Here is a 23,015-nt window from a genome sequence, read left to right as displayed (position 1 = left end):
TCTATTGCGTTCAATCGTATCGTCTAATGCCACTTGCACCCCATGCCGCTGAATCCGTATCGTCCTGGCGGCCATGAATCCTGGAACTCGGCCAAACGCAGTTCTGTCGTACAGCCAGCGTAGCGTACAGCACCCTCTTTATGCTTTTGAGATCAAGTCCTTCAAAGTACGCCTCCAAATTTCCGAGGCAGTATCTCCCTTCTTTCAACACGTTTCGTCACCCCATCTCACACAAGTTCCGCATCCCCGTCTTCCACGAGAGCCTTCGCACTCGACCACCTCAAAATCAAGACATCGCCCTCCTCCGCCGCCAACGTAACATCCGCATCCGTCCCATCCCCATGAACATCCCTACCCGCCAACATGCGAATAAACACCGCCGTATCCAAATCAGGCGCATCCACCATGCTGATATTCCCCGCCGTGTCATTCAAGTTCTGCAGCTGCTGGGGGAAACTGCCCAAAAACGACGACAAGTAGTGATTATGCAGCAGGGCCTGGTGTCTCGTTGCGTAGGCTAGTTCCGTGGGCGACAGTCTGTCCCGTAGCTCTTGTGTAGATAAGTAGTGCAGCGTGTGTTTGTCAATCTGTCTGGTCAGCTTTGTGTGTCATTGAAAATTGAGTGATGTAAGTACCTTTGACATTCGCACTCGTAGATAACTTCTGACGAGGAATTTATACCGCTCCAGTTCGGTTTGTATTACAATGAGGGCAAAGTTGGTTTTGGGGTCCATGTCGCCTGTCATGTCTTCCACTTTTTCGATCTGCGCCTTGATGCGGTCATTGATGCGTTCTAGGAATCCGTCTGATGGCCAGCTACTCTGGTTAGAATGGTGAGGATATTGTTGTAGAGGGGGCTGGGGATGGATTTACTCTAGTAGTTCGGGGGCTGAGCGTTCTGCTACCCATCGACGCGTCAGGAGTTGAAGATCGCGTGTGCTGGGATGGATGGAGTGTGAGGTGGGGTCGACTTCGCGGAGGATATCGTCGATATCCATGGTGTTTGTGAGGAAGTTTATACTGCTATGGCATGTGGGTTTATATAGGGGAATTGAGTGAGTCGATTGTCTGGAGTGGGTTGTGGTTTTGTGAGATTTTTTGATGGTGGGGTGAAGGAGTCTGGTTGTCGTGAGCTTTTGAGGGTGGAGGGGCAGTTGGTGGTTTGGACATCAATGGATTGTATGGAGAATGGCTGGCATGGGTGGTATTGGTGGGATGAACGGAGAGTAAAGGGGTATAATAAGTGGCAATCGCATCCAATGCTTTACTATTACCATTGAAGTTTCAATTTGAGGTTTTATTTGAATATATTCACTATTTGCGGAAATCCATGAGCTGCTGTCAACGCTTTCATGTGGTTCAAATGTTCTGTCAAGTGGGGAGACTGCCTGGGGTCGAGTCGAGGCTCCCCACATCAGAGACCTGAATGAAGACATGGTATGGAGGTCCAGTGGCATGGCCTGTACCTTGCTTCTTCCCTTTCAATGGGAACGGGGAGTTGATGTGACCGCAATAATTGAAGACGAGGCAAGTTTGCAAGTCTTTACTCAAATTATATCATATAGCAGAAGCACTACCATGGCACTGTGTGCGAAAATGTGGAATCTCATCGAGCAACCTTGTCGACTTATTGATACCCCGGACTTGGGTTGAAGTCCGTTTGTGCCGAGGTTTAAAACACCGAACCTGGTAAACAGCTACTTCACCATTCTCACATCTCCTCCTCTCACGCCGATTTAGCAGACGATTGCATGACAAAATACACAAAAGCAGTCAACGGGAGTAATACAAAATATATCACAAAATGTCTGGAAATGGCGATGATGAACCCGTCCCTTACGCCCAGTACCTCAAGTCCATCCTGGAGAAGGGCATCCTGCTGGGCACGCCACCCGTGGTAACCACCAATCCCAACAGCCTCGAGGAGCAAGCCAAAAAGATCATGCCCAAGAAGGGGTGGGAATACATCAAAGGTGGCGCCGGAGAAGCTTCCACAATGGATGCTGATAGATTGGCCTTTCGGCAATGGAAGATTGTGCCCAGAGTGTTGACGCCTACCACACCTCGAGACCTGAGTACTACTCTGTTTGGCGAGAGATACGGTACGTAAATCATTTCATTTCATTAATACACTCTCTATTAAATTTCCCTCATGAGACCTCAAATATGTAGCCGCAGCTAAACATCTCAGATACACCCGTCCTCATGGCCCCCATTGGAGTCCAGTCATGGTACCACGACGACAAAGAAATCGGAACAGCAACCGCCTGCGCCAACCTCCGCGTCCCATTCACCCTCAGCACAGCAGCCTCCACAAACATCGAGGAACTCGTCGAAAAGGTACCCCAGGGCCCCAAATGGTTCCAGCTCTACTGGCCGCTCGACGAAGAAATCACCGCCTCCATCCTCAGCCGCGCCAAGACCAACGGCTTCAAAGTCCTCGTCGTCACCCTCGACACCTGGACGCTCGCATGGAGGCCCTACGATCTGGACCCGGCGTCTGTGCCCTTCATCGTCGGAGAAGGCGACGAGGTGGGCTTCAACGACCCCGTCTTCCGTCGAAAGTTTGCTGAGCGCACGGATGGCGAGACCCCCGAGGAGAGCAAGGTGCAGGCGGGCATGTACTGGTGCAGCGAGGTGTTTCCCGGCGTAAGTCGCAGCTGGGAAGATTTGAAGATTCTGAAGAAGTACTGGGACGGACCCATTGTTTTGAAGGGCGTGTTGAGCGTCGAGGACGCCAAGTTGGCTGTGCAACATGGCATGGACGGGGTGATTGTCAGTACGCATGGGGGCAGACAGCTGGATGGCGCGGTGGGATCGTTGGATGTTCTGCCGGATATTGCGGACGCTGTGGGCGACAAGATTACGGTTATGATTGACTCGGGGATTCGGACGGGCGCGGATGTGCTCAAGGCTGTTGCGCTGGGTGCGAAGGGGGTGTTTTTGGGGAGGCCGGTGGTGTATGGGCTGGGGATTGATGGTGCTGCGGGTGCAGAGGCGGTTATTGCTGGTATTTTGGCGGATTTTGATCTCACCATGGGCTTTTCGGGGGCGAAAACTATTGGAGATATTAAGAGGTCGTTGTTGAAGAAGGTTTCTTATCCTGGTGATGTCAAAGCCAACTTGTGAGTTGGCTGAGGGGCATGATGCAGTAAATATGTAAATAGGTAGATATCTAAGAGTTCACAGTGTATGTACAGAATCTATCCAACTGGTATGCAAGCATATTGCCCCCAAAAAAAGTACGATTATACACATATCTTATGCTCGCTTTGAATTCATCGTTGGTGTTGCCAAGCCCTTATACCAAAGCACATAGCACCTTGGACACCGTACGCTGGTAAAGGTCCTTTTCACTGAACCTTCTTCAGAGGCTTGTGAGCCTCTCGTCGAGCCTGTTCATTTCCATTAACCACGCCGTAGACCCATTTCAAGATGCTTGAGAAAACCGTCACAAGTCCAGCAGAGACAGTGAAGAGCAACGCCCGCTGGCCAGTGGTGAGCAGCTCGAACATAGGATATGGGTACCTGGGGAGTTGGTCAGCGTCCAAGTCCTGCATGAAATGACGTAAAACTTTGATTGTCGCGTTCTTACCAGCCGTTCTTGCTAAAGCACACCTCAACCCAGTACCAGTACGAAAATGCAAATGCAGTGCTCAATGACATCATGCCGTACCCAGAGATTGTCCACGGCGGACTAAACAAAACCAGGTCCAGCGTCAACAAAACAGCAGGCGCCAGGTGAAATCCAATATCGACCCAGGTGGACAGTTCAAACCCAGGCTGAACTATAAGAGATGTGTCGATGGCACAGATTCCCCAATACAGCGTCGAAATGAGGACCTCAAGGGGCGTAGCAACAATTGAAATCAGATTCTTAAGCTCGAACAATGCCGTATTCCCCGTTATGTCAGCAACGGAAGCCAGTGCGAATACTGACAGCGAGAGTGCCAGACCAATAATGGTCAGAAACTGGAAATACCATCCGTGCGACTCGGCCAAGGGAGTGTCCCAGCTCAAAAGGAAGTGGAAGCTTTTGCCTAGAGACGCGACGCCAGCAAGGTGGATGAGTAGGGAAAGGGAGGGTGATGGGGATGCGAAACGCTGAAGGTGATGCCGACCCATGGTTGCTTTAGTTGAAATGGAACGATGCTACTGAGTTGAATTCAAAAGAGAGACATGTACTGATGAAAGATGAGGCGTGAGCACGAGACAAACATGCCGAGGACTCGGGGTTTGATGATGTAGTACGCTGGTGCGGATGCTTTCCGAGGTTGCTGAACCCAGTTCTTGGGTGACGGAACAAACCCGACTAATAGCACCATAACGACCCAGGGCGGTGATAGGAAGTGTAAAGCTGTTTGTTCTAAATTGGCCACAATTCTGGAAATATCAAATAAGAATAAATGTAGTTAAATAATATGGTAATAAATAATATATTGTAAATGGTCACCACGTCAATGAAAAGCCAAAAGTCAAAAGGCGCCTCATTGCAAATGTTTGGGCAGTGGCCAGTCAAGCTTGGTACCTCCAGGTAGGTATCTCTACTGCCCGGTCTCAAGTCCGGACAGCATGGCTTGCCACCAACCAGCACTCACTTTGTGCATGTTCCTTGGTGGGGTTGGCCCCCACAGCGTTGTGCATTTGGCAAGAGCTCTTATCGAGGCAGGTGCAAGCGCAAGGCTGAAATTTATCCATCCATGTATGGGCAGGTTTGGTTGCCTCCAGGATATTACATGCATGTGCAGCAATCAACCCCGGCATTGAACTTATCTACACCGCGAAACCCGTCACCGCCCACTCTCTCCCTTATCTCTTCCCTTTTGCAAAGCTGTTGCGAAGTGGAAATGCCCGATTCCACCGCTGCCGACGATGATAATCGCTCCCAAAAGCGCAGCCATGCAGACTTCGCTGAAGCAGATGGATCTGGTGAGCCGGTTTGCTGACCGCTGGGAACCTCAATCGTGTAGCTAATCGCTGTCACAGACTCCTCGTCGGACGATGACATGGGGCCTCAGCTCCCATCCGAAGCGCCCAAGAAGAAGCGTCGCGTCCTACCTTACGAGAAGCTTTACATCTCCGCCCTGCCGATCTCTGCTCGATATTCCAAGTCGCTGATGCATAAGGAGCAGTTGCTCTTCGTCACATGGACACCGTTGACCGAATTTCTCATTACCGCTTCCATTGATGGCGTGGTGAAATTTTGGAAGAAGATCGGCCAAGGCATTGAGTTTGTCAAGGAATTCAAGGCGCACAATGGCGAAATCAAATCTGTGTCGGTGAGCAAGGACGGCCGGAGCTTTGCAACCGCTGGTGCTGATGAGACGGTCAAAATCTTTGACGTTGTTACCTTTGACCTGTTGGCTATGCTGTCACTGAGCTACGTGCCCAAATGTGTCTGCTGGGTGCATCAGAAAGGCGCATCTTTCCCTCTCCTGGCGATCACAGAGGAAGCAAAGCCTTTAATTCACGTTTACGACGGCCGTGGCGAGAACGATCAGCCCATACATACAATCAAGGGTCTACACCGAAGCCCAGTCCACTTGATGACGTTCAACGATGCCTTTGACTGCGTCGTATCAGCTGACGAGAACGGCATGATTGAATATTGGCGGCCGAGTGGGAACTACGAAAAGCCAGACAATGTGTTCGAATACAAGAGTGCAACAAACTTGTTCGAATTTAAAAAATGGAAATCAGTCCCAACCTGTCTCACGATTTCGCCAAACGGCAACACCTTTGCGACACTGTCGTTCCCAGATCGCAAGATACGCATATTCGACTTCGGCTCCGGCAAGCTTCAACGCACCTACGATGAATCTCTACAGGCTATTGAAGAAATGCAGCAAGTTGGGTCAGCGTCTCAAAAATTAGACACTGTTGAATTTGGCCGAAGACTCGCGCAAGAGCGAGAAGTGGACTCACAAACGCTAAGACACAAGTCCAACATTATATTTGACGAATCGGGCAACTTCATTGTGTATGGGTCTATGCTGGGCATCAAGGTCCTGAACACGTACACGAACCAGGTCGTCAAAGTGTATGGCAAGGATGAAAACTTTCGAGCTGTCAACCTCGGCATGTACCAGGGTCAGCCGCAAAAGAAGGGCATTGTTTCGGTCGAGATGGGGGCGTCAAGCAACCCTCTGCTGCAGGAAGCGGAGGCCCGAGACCCGATCCTCGTCGCCACCGGGGTCGGGAAGGTTCGCTTCTACATGTTCACCAACGAACAGGATATAACAAAAGCCAGCCGAGACATTCAAAATGAGCGACCAACCATGTTGGGGAACAAGAAGGAGGGCAATGCTAAGGCCACGGCGACAGGGAGTGCTGCAGTCCTCCATACCAATTATGGTGACATCCACATACGCCTCTTTCCTGATGCGGCACCGAAGACGGTCGAAAATTTCGTCACCCACGCGAAGAACGGCTATTACAACAACACAATATTTCACCGAGTGATCAAGAAATTCATGATCCAGGGTGGCGATCCACTAGGCGACGGCACGGGCGGCGAAAGTATTTGGGGCAAGGAGTTTGAGGACGAATTTAGCAGCCTAAAACACGACAAGCCTTTTACTGTGAGCATGGCAAATGCCGGGCCCAACACTAATGGAAGCCAATTCTTCATCACTACAGAGAAGACGGTAAGTGGTCACGCTACCCTCCACCACCCCAGACTAAGACCCTTGTCAGTTTGAACTGACAATTGACAGCCCTGGCTGGATGGCAAACATACCATATTTGGACGAGCCACTCAGGGCTTCGACGTTATTCAGAACATCGAGAATGTCAGGACGTATAAAGAAAAACCAGAAGAAGACATCAAAATACTCAATATCGATATCACATAGAAGCAAATACCACGAAGCATTGTCCCGCTGCCAATTTGGCGCATCTCAATTGACCGACCCGATCGCGAGATCCCGCAAACGCAAATCGTGACCTGCAGCCTTCGATCCATCGAAAATCTCCCAAATCCCAGGGGCAAAAAGTAAACTAAATTGACGAGACTTTGAAACGTGCATACGGCTGACTGCGGGTCACGCATAGTGCGCCCGCCATGTCCATCCGATCGGTATTCCCTATTTGGATCACCGTGCCTTGTTGAGGGTATTGCGTATATGAAGCTATTACTCCCTCTCGGGCCCTCGTTCTTGTGAAGCTCTATGTATTCTTTTACTTGTCACTTGGTTGGTATGCATAGCAATCCCCATCACACCGTTCTCCACGCCATAGCAGTAGGCATAATTCGTCATCCAGCCGCGCTTGCCGTTCCTGTTTTTCGATACGTCAGCGGATGATCATCAGACCTTGCTATTATTGTGGTAACTGCCTCATATTTCTCAACTGGAGCCCTCTCCGGTTCAATTTTCCCTCAGGCATGACAGGCACATCAAACCATGCCGCGTCACAAACAACCAGGCGCTCCAGAACCGAAACGAAGAAGCCGCAAAGGTTGTTGGTACGTATCAACACTATGTTTTCTTGTATAAGAGACGCGGAACCATTAACTTTTATCTCAGGCAGTGTAAGGCAAGGAAAGTTAAATGTGGCGAAGAGCATCCCGCCTGCAAAAAGTGAGTTATTTGGACGCATGCGGAACTACATCTCAGCACGTGGAGGTCTGACTAGTTTCCACCTCGAATTCTTCAAGTCTCCTGGCTCAGCACATTTGGTATTACACTGAAGCTAACGTAATCTTTTAATCAAAAAGCTGTCTTAAAAACGGCAATGTCTGTGATTACAGCGTTCGCCTTAACTGGGAGGGCCGTCGCGCTAAACGACCCGTTGCCGACGACGGCGGCCACAGCAGTCCTACGTCCAGCAGCAAGCCGATGCAGTGGTTCCATGAATTTCCAACCGAAAGTGACCGATTCCAAGATGCTTCTGTAACGTGGAATCAGCAAATAGACGATTCAGAAGTCCCAGACGAGAGCAAAGTAGATCAACTTGCCCCAGCAGCTGTGAGTGACAACAATGCAACGACAACCAACGCCACCGCCAAGAAAACGAAGTCAAGTAGCCGGACTCTGGTCTTCATCGATGAGTCCCAGCACCTTCTGAGTAGCACTAAGTCATCCGAAGGATGTATCGCAAAGAGGCGACTTGCAAACTCACAAGGTACTACATCGATAAGCTCTACCCGCAGAAGCTCACTGCTAAATTCGCCCGCTTTGGGTGGCGGGAGCCACAAGAAAACCAAGTCGTTTACCGAGGTCACGAAGCTGGATATTGGACAGTCTCAACTGATGTCTTGTGCCAGATCTACACAGGGAACTGGCTCATCAACCTCCTGGTTCACGTACCCAAGTGTATTCGACGGCCCACTTACCCCTGCCCCTTCATCCAACAGCGATGACATTATGAACCGGCCAGGCTGGGCGGAATTTCCGTCTCTCGGGTCTCCTGATTCGTGGGTTTCTGGTAACGGTGAGTCTGAGAACTCGCCAACTCAGTCTGGATGTCTGTGGGAAGAACCTGTCGCACACGGTCTTCAAGAGACTCTGAGCAACTCTGATGTGTATCCTTGCGGAGATGGAGCTCTTTATGGATACGATACTGGGGCAGCAGATGAAGATTTGCTCAAAAGTGATGATGCCAATAATGTAGTTCTGCTTTCACCAGCAGCGTACAACTCTACCCATGGGATCGTAGACTTTGGCGAAGAAGCCATGCTTCGACAGAAGGTTAAAGGAATCAGTGGCCTAAATCAATCCTACTATACGAACGTGGTTCCGGTAGTGATTCCGTGGGCTCTCGAGCCATTACCAGACATGTAAGCGAATCGCCTGAAACTCCCCAAACACCACTCCGAGGCCAAAAGTTAATCGCAAACTCGCACACAGACTGAAAGAAAGCAATATGAACCTGGTGGTGAGTCCGCAAGCAAGACATGGCATAACGTGACTCTCAGGAAATGCAATAGCTAACCTTTTGAGGCACTCTAGTACTTTGTAAGCCACCACTTGGCAACCTCTGCATTGTGTCGTGTAACACTAACCGCGCCATAAAGCATCACTTTTTGGACCATACGTCCCAAGGTAGGCGATTGCCCCTTCCCCTTGTCACGTCACACAACTGACGGTGCGGATGTAGTCTTGGTACCATACCATGACGCAGGAGCAAATCCGCTTCGAACGCATCTTGCAGTTCTAGCCCTTAAAAGCCGGCCACTGATGAGTCTTATACTTGCTTACTCGGGTATGGTTCTTCTTACTTCTTTCCTGTTATAAGAACAGGCAGGCTAATGTGGCGAAGCCTGTCATCGCTCGCAACTGTTGGGTACAGACCTGCCTCAAATGCGTATGGCAGAGTGGGCACAGTCGATCTTCCCGGCGTTAAGAGAGCCCGTACTGGATAACTCGTCTACTGTATCAGATGTTACGCTGGCTATGGCGGTCATTCTCGTTGCGTTGGAGATTATGTCTCCTGGAGCGTTTGGCCACGGCGTTTCGTGGCGGGAGCATATTGCCCATGCGAGGAGTCTTCACGTTAAGCCTTTAGACCTTACTTCTGACGATGTTACCACAGATGGATTTGGGTTTCTCCAGAGCTGGCTGGCGTACATGGACGTCATGGGGAATCTCGTGGCAGGACCACGGGTCGAGTTGACGTGCAAGCCACAAGCCTACTTTGCTTTGACAGAGGCATCCAAATGTGCTGAAGACTTGGACGAAATTGATTGTATGATGGGGATATCAGTGAAATGCGCTCGTCTACTCGGCCAAGTGGCAGAGCTAGCAAAGCAATGTCAAGGCGAACGGTTCAGACTGGACGGCCGGCTGTTACATGGCTGGACTCCTAACTCTGCCATTGCTGAGCAGGCACTGTCTTTAGAGCAGCAGCTGATGGAAAGTTTAAGGCAATCTTCTAGGCCGTGCGCCCATGTGTGTGCCGGCAATATTTACATGACGGATCTAGCGGAAATGGCTGCCATGAACGAGGCTTTTCACTGGGCTGGGTTGATACACCTACGGCGAAGAGTTCTCGGGAAGGATAGGGGTGATCCCGATATCCAGGGGCATGTGGAAAAGATTCTGAAATGTCTGGATCACATCCGGGTTGGAGGAGCTGCTGAAACGCGCTGCTTATTCCCAATGTTTACAGCAGGCTGTGAAGCGCCTGGTGACAGACATCTAGCCAGAATTGTCGGTCGACTAGTTGGTGCAGAGAGAAGTGGTTTGAAGCAGGTACGTGAGAACGCTTTTCTCTATCTTTTTTTCTTTTGTTTTTTGTTTTTGTCTAGTTGTTTGCCTCATCCTCCTACGCATATGGCCAAGATGAAAAGGGCGATACTGACAAAGGCCTGTAGATACGCTCGGCTCGGTTACTCCTTGAGCAAGTCTGGACTACCGGCAGCAGCTGGGAAGAGCTCATAAGCAACGAATTTATCGCATGAACTCGTTTATTTGACACGATAGTATATGACCTAGAATGGAAATCTTGTAGAGCACCATATATGATAACTGTACATGTTTCTTTTTCTTACTTGTTCTTTTGCGCTGGACAACTTTTGTATCATTACTGTGAAGGGTAATATGTGGGATGCCTGGCAGCCCTGGGGAGATCAGAAACTTGAGCACTTTGGTAGGTGTTTAGTCTTGGTCGGACTTGTGCTCTTTCTCTTCAATGTCTTGTATGGGGGTGGTTAACATTTTGTCTGCCGGTTTTGTTGCCAGCGTACCTGTCGTTGAGATGGATCTCGGCAGACGGGATCTGTCATGTCATCCAAGGGCGCAATGTACAAGAGATGTCAATGTCAAATGCAGGGACGGGCCTTGCTGATAGATTTAGTTTGCCAGCGACTTGACTTGACTCGACTGGTTCAATCTTGTATGTTAGATTTGGCGGGCCGCCATGTGGATCGGCAGGGGGGCAATGACGCAAGTTTTGCTGGATGAGCGGGACATCGGTGGAGGTTCAATGGATCGACTAGCGGTTCACTGATCAACTTTTTTCTATTGTTTGAAGAGGACGCGAGTAATCGACATTTGCATGGGCTGTAGCTGGCTCATGGTGCAAACATGGCGCAGGCTGCGTGTATGTCGTTTGGCCATGGATCTTTTGGGATAGGAATGTCAAGGCTAGGAGTATAATAGCTAGAGAGTCAAAACAATTAGCTCAGCTGGTAAATCGTGTCTTATGTCAGAAATCTCGTCATACCTCTCTCTGATGCTCAAACGGAACAGATGCGTTGTCAATTGCATCTGCATGAAGTGCGGTCGGGAAGCCGAGAGACCAGCGGAAGTGCTGCGAGCCAATGGCAGAAGGGCAATTGACCACCTTCCTCACAGGGGCCTCTGAACACAAGCCAGAGCAAACAAGAACATTGAACTGGTGGTGCCACAGGCAGTCCGGGGTGCCCTGCTGGACCGACAGCCCTGGCAATGCTTGGTCTTTTAGAGCACATGGAGGGACCAGCCCGTGCCAGCCTCAGACTCATCCTGCACTCAAAGCTCACGCCGACTCCGGCCTTCATTGGGAGCATCTCATGGCGGCCCAGATTTATTTTTTTTAAACACGCCATTCTTCGACTTGACGTTTTGTGTCGACACATCACTCCTCTATTCCATCATTCAAAACGGTCTTTAGTCGGGTTATACAATTCGGCTGGCCCAATTGACATTTTTTCTCTAATCTATCATTGTTTGCCTCTGTACGAAATCCTTGAGCAAGCTTCTGTTCCTCCACAATGTCGGTAAGTCGTCCTGCCCCTCCTCTTCCTTCTTGACGTCTTATGGTGGGGGTGACTCACCAGAAATTGGTATTTTAGCAGTTCTACATTGAAAACAAAAATGTCGGCAACAAGGCCGACTCTGAAGATTGGAGAAGTATGTGCTTGTTCCCTGTTTTTGTTGTAATTGGCGAATTTGCATCCTTACGCATCGTTGTGCTGTGCAATGCTAACCTCGCATAACAAGTTCGCGGCTACAACCCTCTCACGCCGCCCGATCTGCTCCAGCACGAGATCCCCCAAACCCCCGAGTCAAAACAGACCGTCATCAAGTCAAGAGACGAGGTAGCCGCCGTCGTGCAAGACACAGACGAGAGAAAACGTCTCCTCGTCGTCGTGGGCCCTTGCTCCATCCATGATCCCGAAGCCGCCCTCGCCTACTGCGACCTCTTGCTCCAGGCTAGCGAGAAGCACAAGGATGAGCTCCTCATCGTCATGCGATCCTACCTCGAGAAGCCGCGTACCACCGTCGGCTGGAAGGGCCTCATCAACGACCCCGAGATTGACGGCAGCTTCCAGATCAACAAGGGTCTGCGGCTGGCTCGCAAGCTCTTTGTCGACTTGACCGCCAAGGGCATGCCCATTGCCAGCGAGATGCTGGACACTATTTCCCCCCAGTTCCTCGCCGACTTGCTCTCCGTGGGAGCCATTGGCGCTAGAACCACCGAGAGCCAGCTTCACCGTGAGCTGGCCAGTGGTTTGAGTTTCCCCGTGGGTTTCAAGAACGGCACTGACGGCTCGCTTGGCGTTGCTATTGACGCAATTGGTGCTGTCAAGCACGCCCACCACTTCTTGTCTGTTACGAAGCCTGGCGTTGTTGCTATTGTCGGCACGACTGGTAATGAGGATTGCTTTGTCATCCTGCGAGGCGGTACCAAGGGCACCAACTATGATGCTGCTAGCATTGCTGAGGCCAAGGCTGCGCTGGAGAAGAAGGGCGTTCGTCAGAGACTCATGGTGGATTGCAGCCACGGCAACTCGCTCAAGGACCACAGGAATCAGCCCAAGGTTGCTGCGAATATTGCTGAGCAGATTGCCAAGGGTGAGACGGGTATCATGGGTGTGATGATTGAGAGCAACCACAACGAGGGTATGTTTTTACAGGACAAGTTGCATGTTGTAAAAGAAGAGAACTTTGCTAACGCTTTGTAAAGGTAACCAAAAGGTACCCCCTGAGGGCAAATCTGGCCTCAAATACGGTGTCAGCATCACAGATGCCTGTATCAACTGGAAAGACACCGAGTCTGTCCTCGACCTGCTCGCCGACGCCGTCAAGCAGAGACGCCAGGTTCTCGGTGCCAACGGACACGCCTAGATACCCCCAAAGTGACCCAAAAGTTCATCTCGTGTGTTTTTAAACAAGGCTCTAAAAGTACCCTGACTGCGCCTCATAGGGAATATCTGCCCCTTTTCTGGGTTCCCTTCAAAATGTTCTTGTCTTTTTGTCTCGTATCTCATGGTTTAGTGGAGGAATGATTCCCACCGCGCGTGGAAGATGTCTACAGTTGGACAGTAAACATTGTTGCAAAAGGACAAGGAAACGACCATAGATGAATCAACTATCAACATCTAAAACAAGCATCCTCCGTGAAGAAGCAAACCCCACATCAAATCACCGCCTTTACATTCTCATCATCCTCTCTCTACGCAGCTACATCGGGCCGCAAAGCACACCTACACCCATCATTCGTACTCGCCTTTGGCCCCAAAGCCGACTTCGTCGCCACCCGCGGATCACTCAACGGGATCCTCAAAATCGCACCACTCCCATTGTGCGAGGCGTACAAAACACCATCACTCGTCGCCACGACGGCCCCAAACCCACTGCCCTTGATATCGAAACTCGGCACCCCCTTAAAGTTCACCTCCCACTTCCGCGAGCTCACCTGCCACCGAAGCACGTAAATCACGCTGTTCCTATCAATCCCCACGCTGTAGAGATACCCCGGCGCCGCGGGAGTAAACACCCAGTCTGCGACGGCCACCCCCGCTGGCAGCGCACTCGAGTCGGACACACCCTTCGCTATCGTCTGGCCGTACGTGCTGCTCCCGGGCTTGAGGTCGACTTGGCCCCAGGCGCGGCCGCCGGCGCTGTAGTAGAACTGCCCGGCGGCGTCAATGTCGCCCACGTAGGCGGCGATGTCGGCCCTGCTGACGGCCTGGAGGGTGCCGTTGCGGCCGACGCGCACTATGGATTTGTCCTGCAGGCCGTAGATGTAGTTGTCGAGGGGGTTGTAGCCTACTGCGTTGACTTTGGGGCCCGTGCCGCCGACGGTGCTGGAGAGGATGGTTTTGGCGCCGGTCTTGAGGTTGACTTGTAGGAGGGAGCGGTCCTGGATAAAGTAGGCGTCTATGGAGCACTCTAGGGGGGAGACTGAGGGGGCGGGAGGGGTGGCGCGGGTTGAGATGGAGGTGGTGTGTGTGGTTGTGGTTGTGGGTTTGGTGCTGGGAGTTGTGGTAGTTGTGCGGCGGGTGGTGGAAGATGTGGTGGGAGACTTGGAGGTGGATGAAGTCGTACGCTTTGTGGTAGGAGACTGGGAGGTGGGGGATGTGGTTGTGCGTTTTGTGGTGGGAGATGTAGGAGATGTAGTAAGAGTTGTGCTTCGGGTGGTAGTGGTGGGAGTCGTAGTGAGAGTTGTACGGGTGGTTGTTGGAATAGAGCTTGTGGTGTCTGTTGTACTGGTGGTGTCAGTTGAAGTCTTAGTATCAGTAGATGTTGTTGTGTCGGTTGAAGTGGTAGTATCGGTCGATTTAGTAACGTCAGTGGTTGTCGTGGAGGTTGATGTTGTAGTGTCAGACGAAGTTGTAGCAGTGTCTGTCGTTGTAGTGCCGGTTGAAGTCGTAGTATCGATCGATGTTGTAGTGTCAGTTGGTGTTGTCGTGTAAGTTGATGTTGTGGTGTCAGTCGAAGTTGTGTCAGTTGAGGTAGTGATAGTTGAAGTCGTAGTATCGGTCATTGTTGTGGTGCCAGTTGTAGTAATATCAGCCGTTGTAGTGTCAGTTGATGTCGTGTCGGTTGATGTTGTGGTGTCAGTCAAAGTTGTTATGGTAGTTGAACTCGTGGTCCCAGGAGGAACGGATGAAGTTGTGGAAACAGTGGTGCTCATTGGAGTCGTCGAGGTAGTAAAAGTAGAAGACAACGAGCAGCTTGCCGTAGTAGTAATGGTGGCCGTGGCCGTAGACACAGATGTAGCAGTCACAGTCCAAGTCACCGTAGTCGTGGCAGTTGGCCGGTGACAGCCGAGAAGCTTGCAGATATCAAAGTGATTCGCCGAGGCGTCTTCTCGAACTTGCAAATGGGGACCATTCTCGACAGGATTGGCAAATGAGAAGCCTGCGAGGACCACAAGAACAAGTTGGGGAAACATGATGCTGAATGTCTGGTGAGTTTGGTGTTGACAATGGTTTCAACCTTGAGATATTCAACAAAAGGCAAGACGTCTAGTATTTATACAACAAGTTCACATCGTGTCAGCATTGTGCTCTTTGCCAATTCTGTACTACTGTTTCGTTTCCTGGGTTGTCCTAAGGCTTCTAATGCAGTCAGTTAGGAACCATATGAATGAATTACGATACCACCTGGACAGGGGATAGTAGCAGCTGAATATATTTGTTCCTCTTCTTTGAGTCGATTGCAGGCCGGTGTTTTTCAGCACTAGTCCCGCTGTTTTGACTGAGACTCTTTTCTTCTCCATGGCTATCGGGGGATACTGTGAGCTTTGTGGTTCGTGAGAGTGGTATTTGGCCGAGAGGATTCTGGTGTTTGACGACCCTTTGAATCCTTGCTGAGACTGGTGGGACTGTGAAGTTTTGTCACATAAGATTCGCCGAGGTGCAAAGCAAAAGTGCCTGGTCATAAATTGGTACATATAGGATTATACAGAGTATCAAGGTAATACGAAGCGGATGCAATCCCAATTATGCTTCAAGAGCCGAAAACTTGTGCTATATCAACTTGTCATAACTCAATGGATGATTCGGGCTACTTTGTCTCCATTGCTGCCTAAATGGTGTCATATTGTGACGAAAATCTAGCATAAGTACATTAATTTGTGTTGAGAATGCAACATTCGATCCTAATCACCTAATCGTGCAACCCAAACTGACATCTTTGTTACTCTGTCCATTATCACGCAATAAAGTCTACCTGAGACATGACTGTGATTTGTGCAACTAACTATTTCACTCGTCTTTCTACATCAGATTCTCATACGCATCAATTCATGCATACTTGATAGACTGACAAATCACTACACTCAGCTGTTGATGTGGATATGCTGTCAAATGTGACGGTCGTGCATGTTGTAGAGATACTCATTTGGCCAGGTAACAAGCTCGACGAACCTAGCTCCGTGACGTGATGAAACGTTTCGCAACTCAGTCGTAGAACATTCTAGCCCTATGCTTTCAGGTATGATGGTTTTTGAATTTGGTCATTACGAGGCTGTAGTAATCTATCAGGGAATCACGTATGACGAGGTGGTGTAAGCGATGCCTTGAGATGACTGCGCGATTGGAGACCGCCACCGTCGCATACGGGGCGGTATTACAAGTGGGATTGTGGTAGTTTGAGTTGGACCGGCGCAGACTGTGGATTTATGGTGCTGTTTTCTGTTTTCTAGCTCTGCTGTGTGGTACGAACTGTTGGTCTCGAGTTGTGTTACTTCAAAGCACGGGGACTTGACTTAACTTCAAGGTTTGCAAGATAGACATGGTGAGGTGGAGTCTCGGTGTATTTCACACTGTGTGTCCCATGTCCCATGTGTGACGTCCCGTAAGACCCCAAAGGCAAAGCTCGGTAGTATCCACACTGTGCACAACCTTTTGTTCTCCTTGCAGCCAAATTTCGGGTTACAATGACCGTCCTCTGTTCACGTCCATCCATCAGCCTCGTGGCCTCAACAACTCAATCCCTTGCCCATCAACACCATCCAAGGCCGCCGCGCGATTTCAAGTACAGTCATTGCAACACCATTTTCGGCAAACCTCCTACCACCCCTGGCCACACCCTATTCCGAGTTCTCGCGAGGTCATTCGCGACGCGCAGCCATGGCACGACGATACTCCCCAGACTCGCCACTGTCATCAATGGGCTCCGGCTCCGAGGCGTACGAGGAGGATGCCCACGAAGAGGACGAGGGCTCTCTACGCCCGTCCAAGCGACAAAAGGTCGACGCGCAATCCAACACTTCGTCAGCCGTGGTCCCCGAGGTGGAACATGAGGCCGTCCCCGTGCCCGATACCCTCGAGGGCATGTCTGATGTATCCTCGGATACCTCTGGCGATATCCCCAGCTCGCCCGTGAATGCACGACTAGAGGAGGATGACTTCCAGGACCAGGTGACTGTTTGCGACTGGGACGGTTGCCCAGCTGGCGACCAAGGCGACATGGACAAGCTGGTTGAGCACATCCACAACTCACACATTGAAAATCGTCAAAAGAAATACACGTGCGAATGGAAGACGTGCAGCAGAAAGGGCCTTCCTCATGCTAGTGGATATGCGCTCAAGGCACATATGCGAAGCCACACGAGGGAAAAGCCCTTTTATTGTTACTTGCCGGGTATGTTGACTACGCGCTGCGATCAAAGACTTATTTTCTTTTAATTGATATATCATGCTAATGATGTGATGCAGAGTGCGACCGTTCCTTTACAAGGTCCGATGCCTTGGCGAAGCACATGCGAACTGTTCACGAAACCGAAGCCCTGCGACCATCAGACCCAGTGCCAAAGTCGATGCAGTCTGGCACTGCTGGCAAGTCTAACAAGCTCAAGATCATCATCAAAACGCCGCAGTCGCACGGCGGCAACGGAGACGACGACACAGGTGATGGTGTTAACGGAGATTCTGTCAACTCGGACTTCTTTACCGCTCTTCCCAACGAGCTGTTTTCGCCAGACGAGCTCTCCTACTCAGTGGACAAGCTATATCGAAAATGCTACTGGGAGTCGAAATGGGCAGACGAAGTTGGCGAGGCGCTCAAGAAGGAATGCAAAGAGTGGGAAGAGGTCTACTACAAGGAGTGGCTGGAGAAGGAGGTGCTCCTGTCGCAGGTAATTAAGAGCGAAGTAGACTGGCACGACCGACGCAACGCTATCCTCGACGGAACAGCCGATGTACAAGTTTCGGGTGTCGTGGAGTCCAAGGAAAGCGAGCAAACCAACGGCAATGGAGAGGCTATGCCCGCCAAGAAGGCCCAAACTGCTGAGGCATAGGCTGCATAGAGAGCTGCCAAGTCATCAAGGGCATGGCGTTTCTTTTCCCGCTTCTTCTAGAGTTTAATGAAATGATATGGGCATTTGGTATGAGAAGGAGGAGAGATGTATTGGTTAGAGAAAGGAGTTGTGGAGTTGGGGGACTTGTAACTTTAGGAATGTACTAGATCAGCGTTTCAATGGGATTTCAAAAGTAGCCAACTAGAGCAAAGCGTCATCTCAGCTATACACGGGTGCGGAATTGTTGAAACATGTCAAGTGCATCTCCTCGTAGCGATCTAAAAGAAACCAGCACAGAGAAGGCCATTTCACAAGGCGCATACTCTGTGCCGTACAAGAGCCACTTATCAATCCAGGCCCGTTGTCCAAACACATGCAAGCAAAGCGCCACTCGCAGACTCCGATCCGATGTCGCATGGAGCCTGGCACAGTCCCCAGAACATAGTGGGGTCCCAAACTAACCACCACCCATTTCTAATCCTCGACATTTTATTGCTGCGACTGAACAGCACAACCGACACTTGATAAACGAACCACCATTTCACCACTTTGACTCTTTTTCTCTCATCATCTACTACTTCCTCGTCAAAGTCACCAAATCCAAATTTCCTCCCTTCAAAGACGAACGGTACAACACTCAAGAAGAGATCTTTTCGCCACCCACATTTCTGCGCTCATGACGCAACCGCAACCATGAGCGCCATCCTCTCCGTCGACGACTTGAACGACTTTATTTCCCCTGGCGTAGCGTGCATAAAGCCCATCGAGACGCTTCCCGCCGCAGCACCACAATCGTCCGAGACAGAAGTCATTCTCGATGGACAACAATCATCAAGTACGGGCGGGGCAGAGCCCGCGCAGATATCGCTGACGGATTGTCTCGCCTGCTCCGGGTGCGTCACGTCCGCGGAGGCAGTGCTGGTCAGTCTGCAGAGCCACGCGGAGGTTCTATCTACGCTTGACGCCGCGCCAGCGCTGAGGATCGTGCCCGACGGCGCGGGGGGGGTTCGGGTGGATGGCCTGGAGAACGAGGAGGCGAAGCTCTTTGTGGCGAGTGTGAGTCCGCAGACGAGGGCGAACCTGGCGGCCGCGTGTGGGAAGGGCTTGTCTGAGGCGCAGGCGGGGCGTATGCTGGAGAGGTTGTTGAGGAAGGAGCTGGCTGGGGGTGGTGCGTGGGGGAATGGGTTTACGTGGGTTGTTGATACGAATGTTGCGAGGGAGGCGGCGCTGGTGCTGGGCGCGGATGAGGTTCTAAGAGGAGATGGGGGTGTTGATGCACCGTCGCAGCCGGTGTTGTCGTCTGCTTGTCCCGGGTGGGTGTGCTATGCGGAGAAGACGCATCCTCATGTTCTGCGGCACTTGTCGAGGGTGAAGTCGCCGCAGGCGTTGATGGGGACCATTTTGAAGACTACGCTGAGTAGGAAGCTGGGCATTGCGCCGAGTAGGATCTGGCATCTGGCGGTCATGCCTTGCTTTGATAAGAAATTGGAGGCTAGCAGGGAGGAGCTCACGGACGAGGTGTGGGCGGGATCAGGGTTACCGGGACGTGGTGTCAGGGACGTGGACTGCGTTATCACGAGCAAGGAGATTCTAATGCTTGCTGAATCAAGAGGACTCGATTTCTTTAACATTTCAGGCGAAGGCGGCGACGACGCCGCAGACCATCTTCGACAGTCTGCGGTGCCTTTCCCCGACCAACGACTACATAATTTCCTGTTTCCTCCTCGAGCCGGCCCAAGGGTACCTCGTACGGCAGGTTCCTCGGGCGGACTCCTCTATTATATCCTGCAGTGCAAGGCTGCGCAAATTCCTGGCGCTGAAATTCAAACGACACGGGGTCGTAATGCAGATGTGGTTGAGTTCGTGGTGGCCGTGAATGGCGAGCCGGTATTCAAAGCAGCTCGCTATTATGGATTCAGGAATATTCAAAACTTGGTGCGAAGGTTGAAGCCCGCACGACCCTCCCGCATGCCTGGCGGCAAGCCCTTTGGCAGCGCTCGACGACCAACTGGCAAGTCGGCGTCCCTTGAGTATGGCTATGTCGAGGTAATGGCGTGTCCTGGAGGCTGCACCAACGGCGGTGGCCAGATCAAGGTTGATGATCCGGTTGTCCTTGAGAGGAAGCAAATTTCGGGTAAGCCTGGCCCTCAAGAGCAAAAGGAGTGGTTGGCCGAAGTCGATGAGGCATATTTTTCAGGTGAAGAGGTGGACGGGCCGGCAGGGGCCAATGGTCGTGGCGATAATGGTGCGGTTCGAAGCAGCGAAGATGTGGTGGGTGGCATCTCTCGCTCGTATATACATGATACCCTGGCGTACTGGTGTGAGGTAACGGGCATTAGCATAGATAGACTTGCATTCACGACGTATCGCGAGGTCATAAGCGACGTCGGAAAGGGGACTGAAGCCGAAAGGGTGGTTCAGTTGGCTGGTAAGGTTGGTGGCGGGTGGTAGTCGTCCTTTTGTCAAAGACAAGAGACGGTTCGAAAATAGAATGCTTAGTTCATTATTTTTGCCGCCAAGTGAACTTCCTCTCACGTCATCAACTTTCTTTCCCGCCTCGTCGTGCGAATCCAAATCCTCCCCGGCCAGTACCATCTGGTCCTCTAGGCATTCGAATAGCTTGTTGTTGCTGCGGTGCCTGAAATTGATATTGGTCATCTCTCAGTGGTGTCCCTCGTCCCGAGACGGAGGCTCCATCGCCATCTCCCCCTCCTCGACGCTGGGCCATTGAATCCGGCTTTGGTGAGAAATTCGGGTCGTAAAGTTCCCGCCCCGAAGAAGGTTGGTTATTCGTTCTCCTTGGGTCCGGTTGTCTCCCGCCTTCATTATTATTGCCACTGTTGTTACGCTGTCCTCCTCCTCCCCCTCCGCCTCGTCCACGGTTCCTTCCGGCATGTCTGCTATCGCTCCGGGGCGGCGTTACCGTGCCCGGTGACGAACCCCTACTTGAAGGATTTGACTCTCCAAAGATCTTGGCTCGAGCCTCGTCATATCGTCTCTGCTTCTCCTCCAAGTCTCGCTTCTGCTTGGCCCGTATCTCTTCAGCAGTGGGCTGGGTTTGCTTGCCATCCCTTTCGGTTTCGTCGTCATCCATTGACAGCTGAGACATGCCTGTTACGGGGTCGCGTTTGGCAATGATGGGCTTCCGGCTAAGAACCTTGACTTGGGGTTTGAATGTGGATGTGAGGGGAACGCTGCTGTTGGCTTCGAGATAGTGGAATGTTTGGGGGGTTGCATCTCTACAAGATGATGTTAGCACGACTTCTTTGGTGATTTAGTTTTGCCTCATTTTTAGAATGAAATGGCACCGCACTCCGTTGACATACGCAGACTCCCACATCTTCCGGTTTGCAGCCTCATGCTGCACGATGCGCTCGGCCTTGGTCAACGGCGGCGCGGGCTGGAGAGAAACCCCGCCTTGACTGGGGTTCTCGTCATCTTCAGCGGCAGCTCTGTCGGCTTGAGTTTCCCAATCATCGTCCCAGGCATCAGGGACGTTGGACTTCTTCATCTTGGACCGGCACCCTGTGTAGGACCAGAAGCGCTTTGTTGGTGTGGTAGATGCGAATTGGAGCCTGGCGCTGTTTTGCAGCAAAAATAGGTTCGGCGGGAACAATCAGATGACGGAGACGTTCTCTCAACGTGGACGCATTTAGTTGGAGGTTACTGCAGCAGAAGCTTTGGTTCTACGTTGGAAAATTGTCAGAGCAGCACAGTCTGGTGGGGATGAGACTTTGTCGTTGGAACCCGCGAGGTGAGGAGTCTTGGTTAAACCAGACAAGACTGGCAGGGTCCATGTCGTTGTGAGTTTCCACATGCAGTCTGGTTGAACTCTGTGGTGCAGGCGTGACGTCGGGCTTCACTGGACTTTTTTTTTCGTGCCGCTGCCCGCCACATGCATGTGCATGTTTGCAGGTCAAATGCTAGTAGTGATGCCCTGCAACTGCCCCAGTAGACACTTAGGTGCTCGGCGTTAGGGCAATAGTGGGCATCAACGACGGACACCAGACACACACAAGGGACCAGTTGACCAGACACAGGTGCATGGTTCAATGTTTGCAGGTCCCCATGGCAGCAAAGTCCTGCAGCTGTTTGGCCAGTGCTGGCTCAGCGGGGTCAGAGAGGCCACAACCGAACGGCCTGTAAGCTGGGCTGTGTGGCAAGGCACTTGACCTCTCGTCAACTCCATGCTTTTCATACAACAGTTCAAGCTGTGATTTCTTCCATCAAGGACATCCTCTCTTCCAGAAATCTTAGACACATACACTGTCTTGTAAATACATCACTACTACCACACCACACCCCTCCCACCAGAGGCTACTCAAGAACCACCCACCCCATCACCAGCGGCAGAGCAGGAATCATGGCCGGCGCACCCAACTCCTCACAACCGCACTACGAGGTCTCCGAGCCCGTCACCCCAGCAGGTAGCAGTTCCAGAAGAAAAGAGGAATACGAAAAGGTCATGGCCAGGCTGTCAGACCAGTCGTTCAACCCGAGTTAGTCTCACCCGCTCTAGTCAGGCCACAAACGTCCCTCACACAAGTACATATGTGTCCAACAAAGAAACCCAGCTTACTGACCATACTCACAGAAAGGTATCCTGATCCGCTGGTGGCTCGGCAGGGCATCGATCCACAGCTCTATCCGCAAGGCGTAACGCTGGAGATGGAGAAGAGGTGGTTGGCGAGGATCAAGGCCGTCAAGGAGGGTAGCCAGTAACGAGCATGATAGTATTTGCTTAAAGGGTTTTGTTTTCAAATGTTAGATATCATGATATCTCTGGCGTCTGTCGTTCATATGGAGGGAAGGGTTTGAAACAAGTGATATGTCTTGTTCGCGCAGCCGTTTCGCCACTGGCGGTCGATCTTGTATAAGGTACGGGCATTGTATCTCGGTGAGGCGTGAGAAGTACAATGTTGATTGCATTGCAGTATGTTGTCCAACCTCCGGTGCAACCTGTTCGATGTACATCACCGTGATGGATGGAGGTATTTCGAAGGAACCGGCACACAACTGCTGCTTCTGATTCTTCTGGGATTGCACCTCTCCATTGCCAC

At 51.4% G+C, this 23,015-nt stretch overlaps 11 protein-coding genes across 11 annotated transcripts; 7 read left to right on the top strand and 4 right to left on the bottom strand.

Moving 5' to 3' along the window:
- Positions 1 to 227: 227 nt before the first annotated feature.
- VFPPC_15118 (DNA replication complex GINS protein sld5) lies at positions 228 to 998 on the bottom strand (the record flags this gene model as incomplete). The annotated part of the gene is made up of 3 exons (XM_018292871.1): positions 228 to 587; positions 636 to 816; positions 874 to 998. 3 exons carry the CDS (start codon positions 996 to 998, stop codon positions 228 to 230), a joined length of 666 nt encoding a protein of 221 aa, XP_018148474.1.
- An 806-nt stretch (positions 999 to 1,804) lies between these two features.
- VFPPC_00378 (FMN dependent dehydrogenase) lies at positions 1,805 to 3,129 on the top strand (the record flags this gene model as incomplete). Its single annotated transcript, XM_018280407.1, has 2 exons — positions 1,805 to 2,102; positions 2,192 to 3,129. 2 exons carry the CDS (start codon positions 1,805 to 1,807, stop codon positions 3,127 to 3,129), a joined length of 1,236 nt encoding a protein of 411 aa, XP_018148473.1.
- A 224-nt stretch (positions 3,130 to 3,353) lies between these two features.
- On the bottom strand, positions 3,354 to 4,125 carry VFPPC_00377 (FAR-17a/AIG1-like protein; the record flags this gene model as incomplete). The annotated part of the gene is made up of 2 exons (XM_022428169.1): positions 3,354 to 3,528; positions 3,596 to 4,125. The coding sequence occupies 2 exons, from the start codon at positions 4,123 to 4,125 to the stop codon at positions 3,354 to 3,356; spliced, it is 705 nt and encodes a 234-aa protein (XP_022284664.1).
- Positions 4,126 to 4,847: 722 nt separating this feature from the next.
- On the top strand, positions 4,848 to 6,854 carry VFPPC_00376 (peptidyl-prolyl cis-trans isomerase cypE; the record flags this gene model as incomplete). The annotated part of the gene is made up of 3 exons (XM_018280405.1): positions 4,848 to 4,929; positions 4,987 to 6,647; positions 6,717 to 6,854. 3 exons carry the CDS (start codon positions 4,848 to 4,850, stop codon positions 6,852 to 6,854), a joined length of 1,881 nt encoding a protein of 626 aa, XP_018148471.1.
- Positions 6,855 to 7,403: 549 nt separating this feature from the next.
- VFPPC_00375 (C6 zinc finger domain-containing protein) lies at positions 7,404 to 10,402 on the top strand (the record flags this gene model as incomplete). The annotated part of the gene is made up of 9 exons (XM_018280404.1): positions 7,404 to 7,465; positions 7,527 to 7,580; positions 7,718 to 8,779; positions 8,850 to 8,877; positions 8,952 to 8,957; positions 9,017 to 9,044; positions 9,100 to 9,204; positions 9,262 to 10,193; positions 10,316 to 10,402. The coding sequence occupies 9 exons, from the start codon at positions 7,404 to 7,406 to the stop codon at positions 10,400 to 10,402; spliced, it is 2,364 nt and encodes a 787-aa protein (XP_018148470.1).
- A 1,293-nt stretch (positions 10,403 to 11,695) lies between these two features.
- On the top strand, positions 11,696 to 13,052 carry VFPPC_12769 (phospho-2-dehydro-3-deoxyheptonate aldolase; the record flags this gene model as incomplete). Its single annotated transcript, XM_018290546.1, has 4 exons — positions 11,696 to 11,701; positions 11,777 to 11,834; positions 11,925 to 12,827; positions 12,892 to 13,052. The coding sequence occupies 4 exons, from the start codon at positions 11,696 to 11,698 to the stop codon at positions 13,050 to 13,052; spliced, it is 1,128 nt and encodes a 375-aa protein (XP_018148469.1).
- Positions 13,053 to 13,380: 328 nt separating this feature from the next.
- On the bottom strand, positions 13,381 to 15,105 carry VFPPC_12768 (proline rich protein 5MeD; the record flags this gene model as incomplete). The annotated part of the gene is made up of 1 exon (XM_018290545.1): positions 13,381 to 15,105. The coding sequence occupies one exon, from the start codon at positions 15,103 to 15,105 to the stop codon at positions 13,381 to 13,383; it is 1,725 nt and encodes a 574-aa protein (XP_018148468.1).
- A 1,681-nt stretch (positions 15,106 to 16,786) lies between these two features.
- On the top strand, positions 16,787 to 17,955 carry VFPPC_12767 (C2H2 finger domain-containing protein (Gli3); the record flags this gene model as incomplete). Its single annotated transcript, XM_018290544.1, has 2 exons — positions 16,787 to 17,300; positions 17,375 to 17,955. 2 exons carry the CDS (start codon positions 16,787 to 16,789, stop codon positions 17,953 to 17,955), a joined length of 1,095 nt encoding a protein of 364 aa, XP_018148467.1.
- Positions 17,956 to 18,648: 693 nt separating this feature from the next.
- On the top strand, positions 18,649 to 20,406 carry VFPPC_00374 (cytosolic Fe-S cluster assembly factor NAR1; the record flags this gene model as incomplete). The annotated part of the gene is made up of 1 exon (XM_018280403.1): positions 18,649 to 20,406. One exon carries the CDS (start codon positions 18,649 to 18,651, stop codon positions 20,404 to 20,406), a length of 1,758 nt encoding a protein of 585 aa, XP_018148466.1.
- Positions 20,407 to 20,494: 88 nt separating this feature from the next.
- Positions 20,495 to 21,466, bottom strand: VFPPC_00373 (SUZ domain-containing protein; the record flags this gene model as incomplete). Its single annotated transcript, XM_018280402.1, has 2 exons — positions 20,495 to 21,194; positions 21,282 to 21,466. The coding sequence occupies 2 exons, from the start codon at positions 21,464 to 21,466 to the stop codon at positions 20,495 to 20,497; spliced, it is 885 nt and encodes a 294-aa protein (XP_018148465.1).
- Positions 21,467 to 22,318: 852 nt separating this feature from the next.
- On the top strand, positions 22,319 to 22,677 carry VFPPC_15117 (hypothetical protein; the record flags this gene model as incomplete). The annotated part of the gene is made up of 2 exons (XM_018292870.1): positions 22,319 to 22,454; positions 22,550 to 22,677. 2 exons carry the CDS (start codon positions 22,319 to 22,321, stop codon positions 22,675 to 22,677), a joined length of 264 nt encoding a protein of 87 aa, XP_018148464.1.
- Positions 22,678 to 23,015: the final 338 nt, after the last annotated feature.

The sequence above is a fragment of the Pochonia chlamydosporia genome, chromosome 1, assembly GCF_001653235.2.
Source record: "Pochonia chlamydosporia 170 chromosome 1, whole genome shotgun sequence".
Lineage (NCBI taxonomy): Eukaryota > Fungi > Ascomycota > Sordariomycetes > Hypocreales > Clavicipitaceae > Pochonia > Pochonia chlamydosporia.
This window is presented reverse-complemented; position numbering and strand designations above follow the sequence as displayed.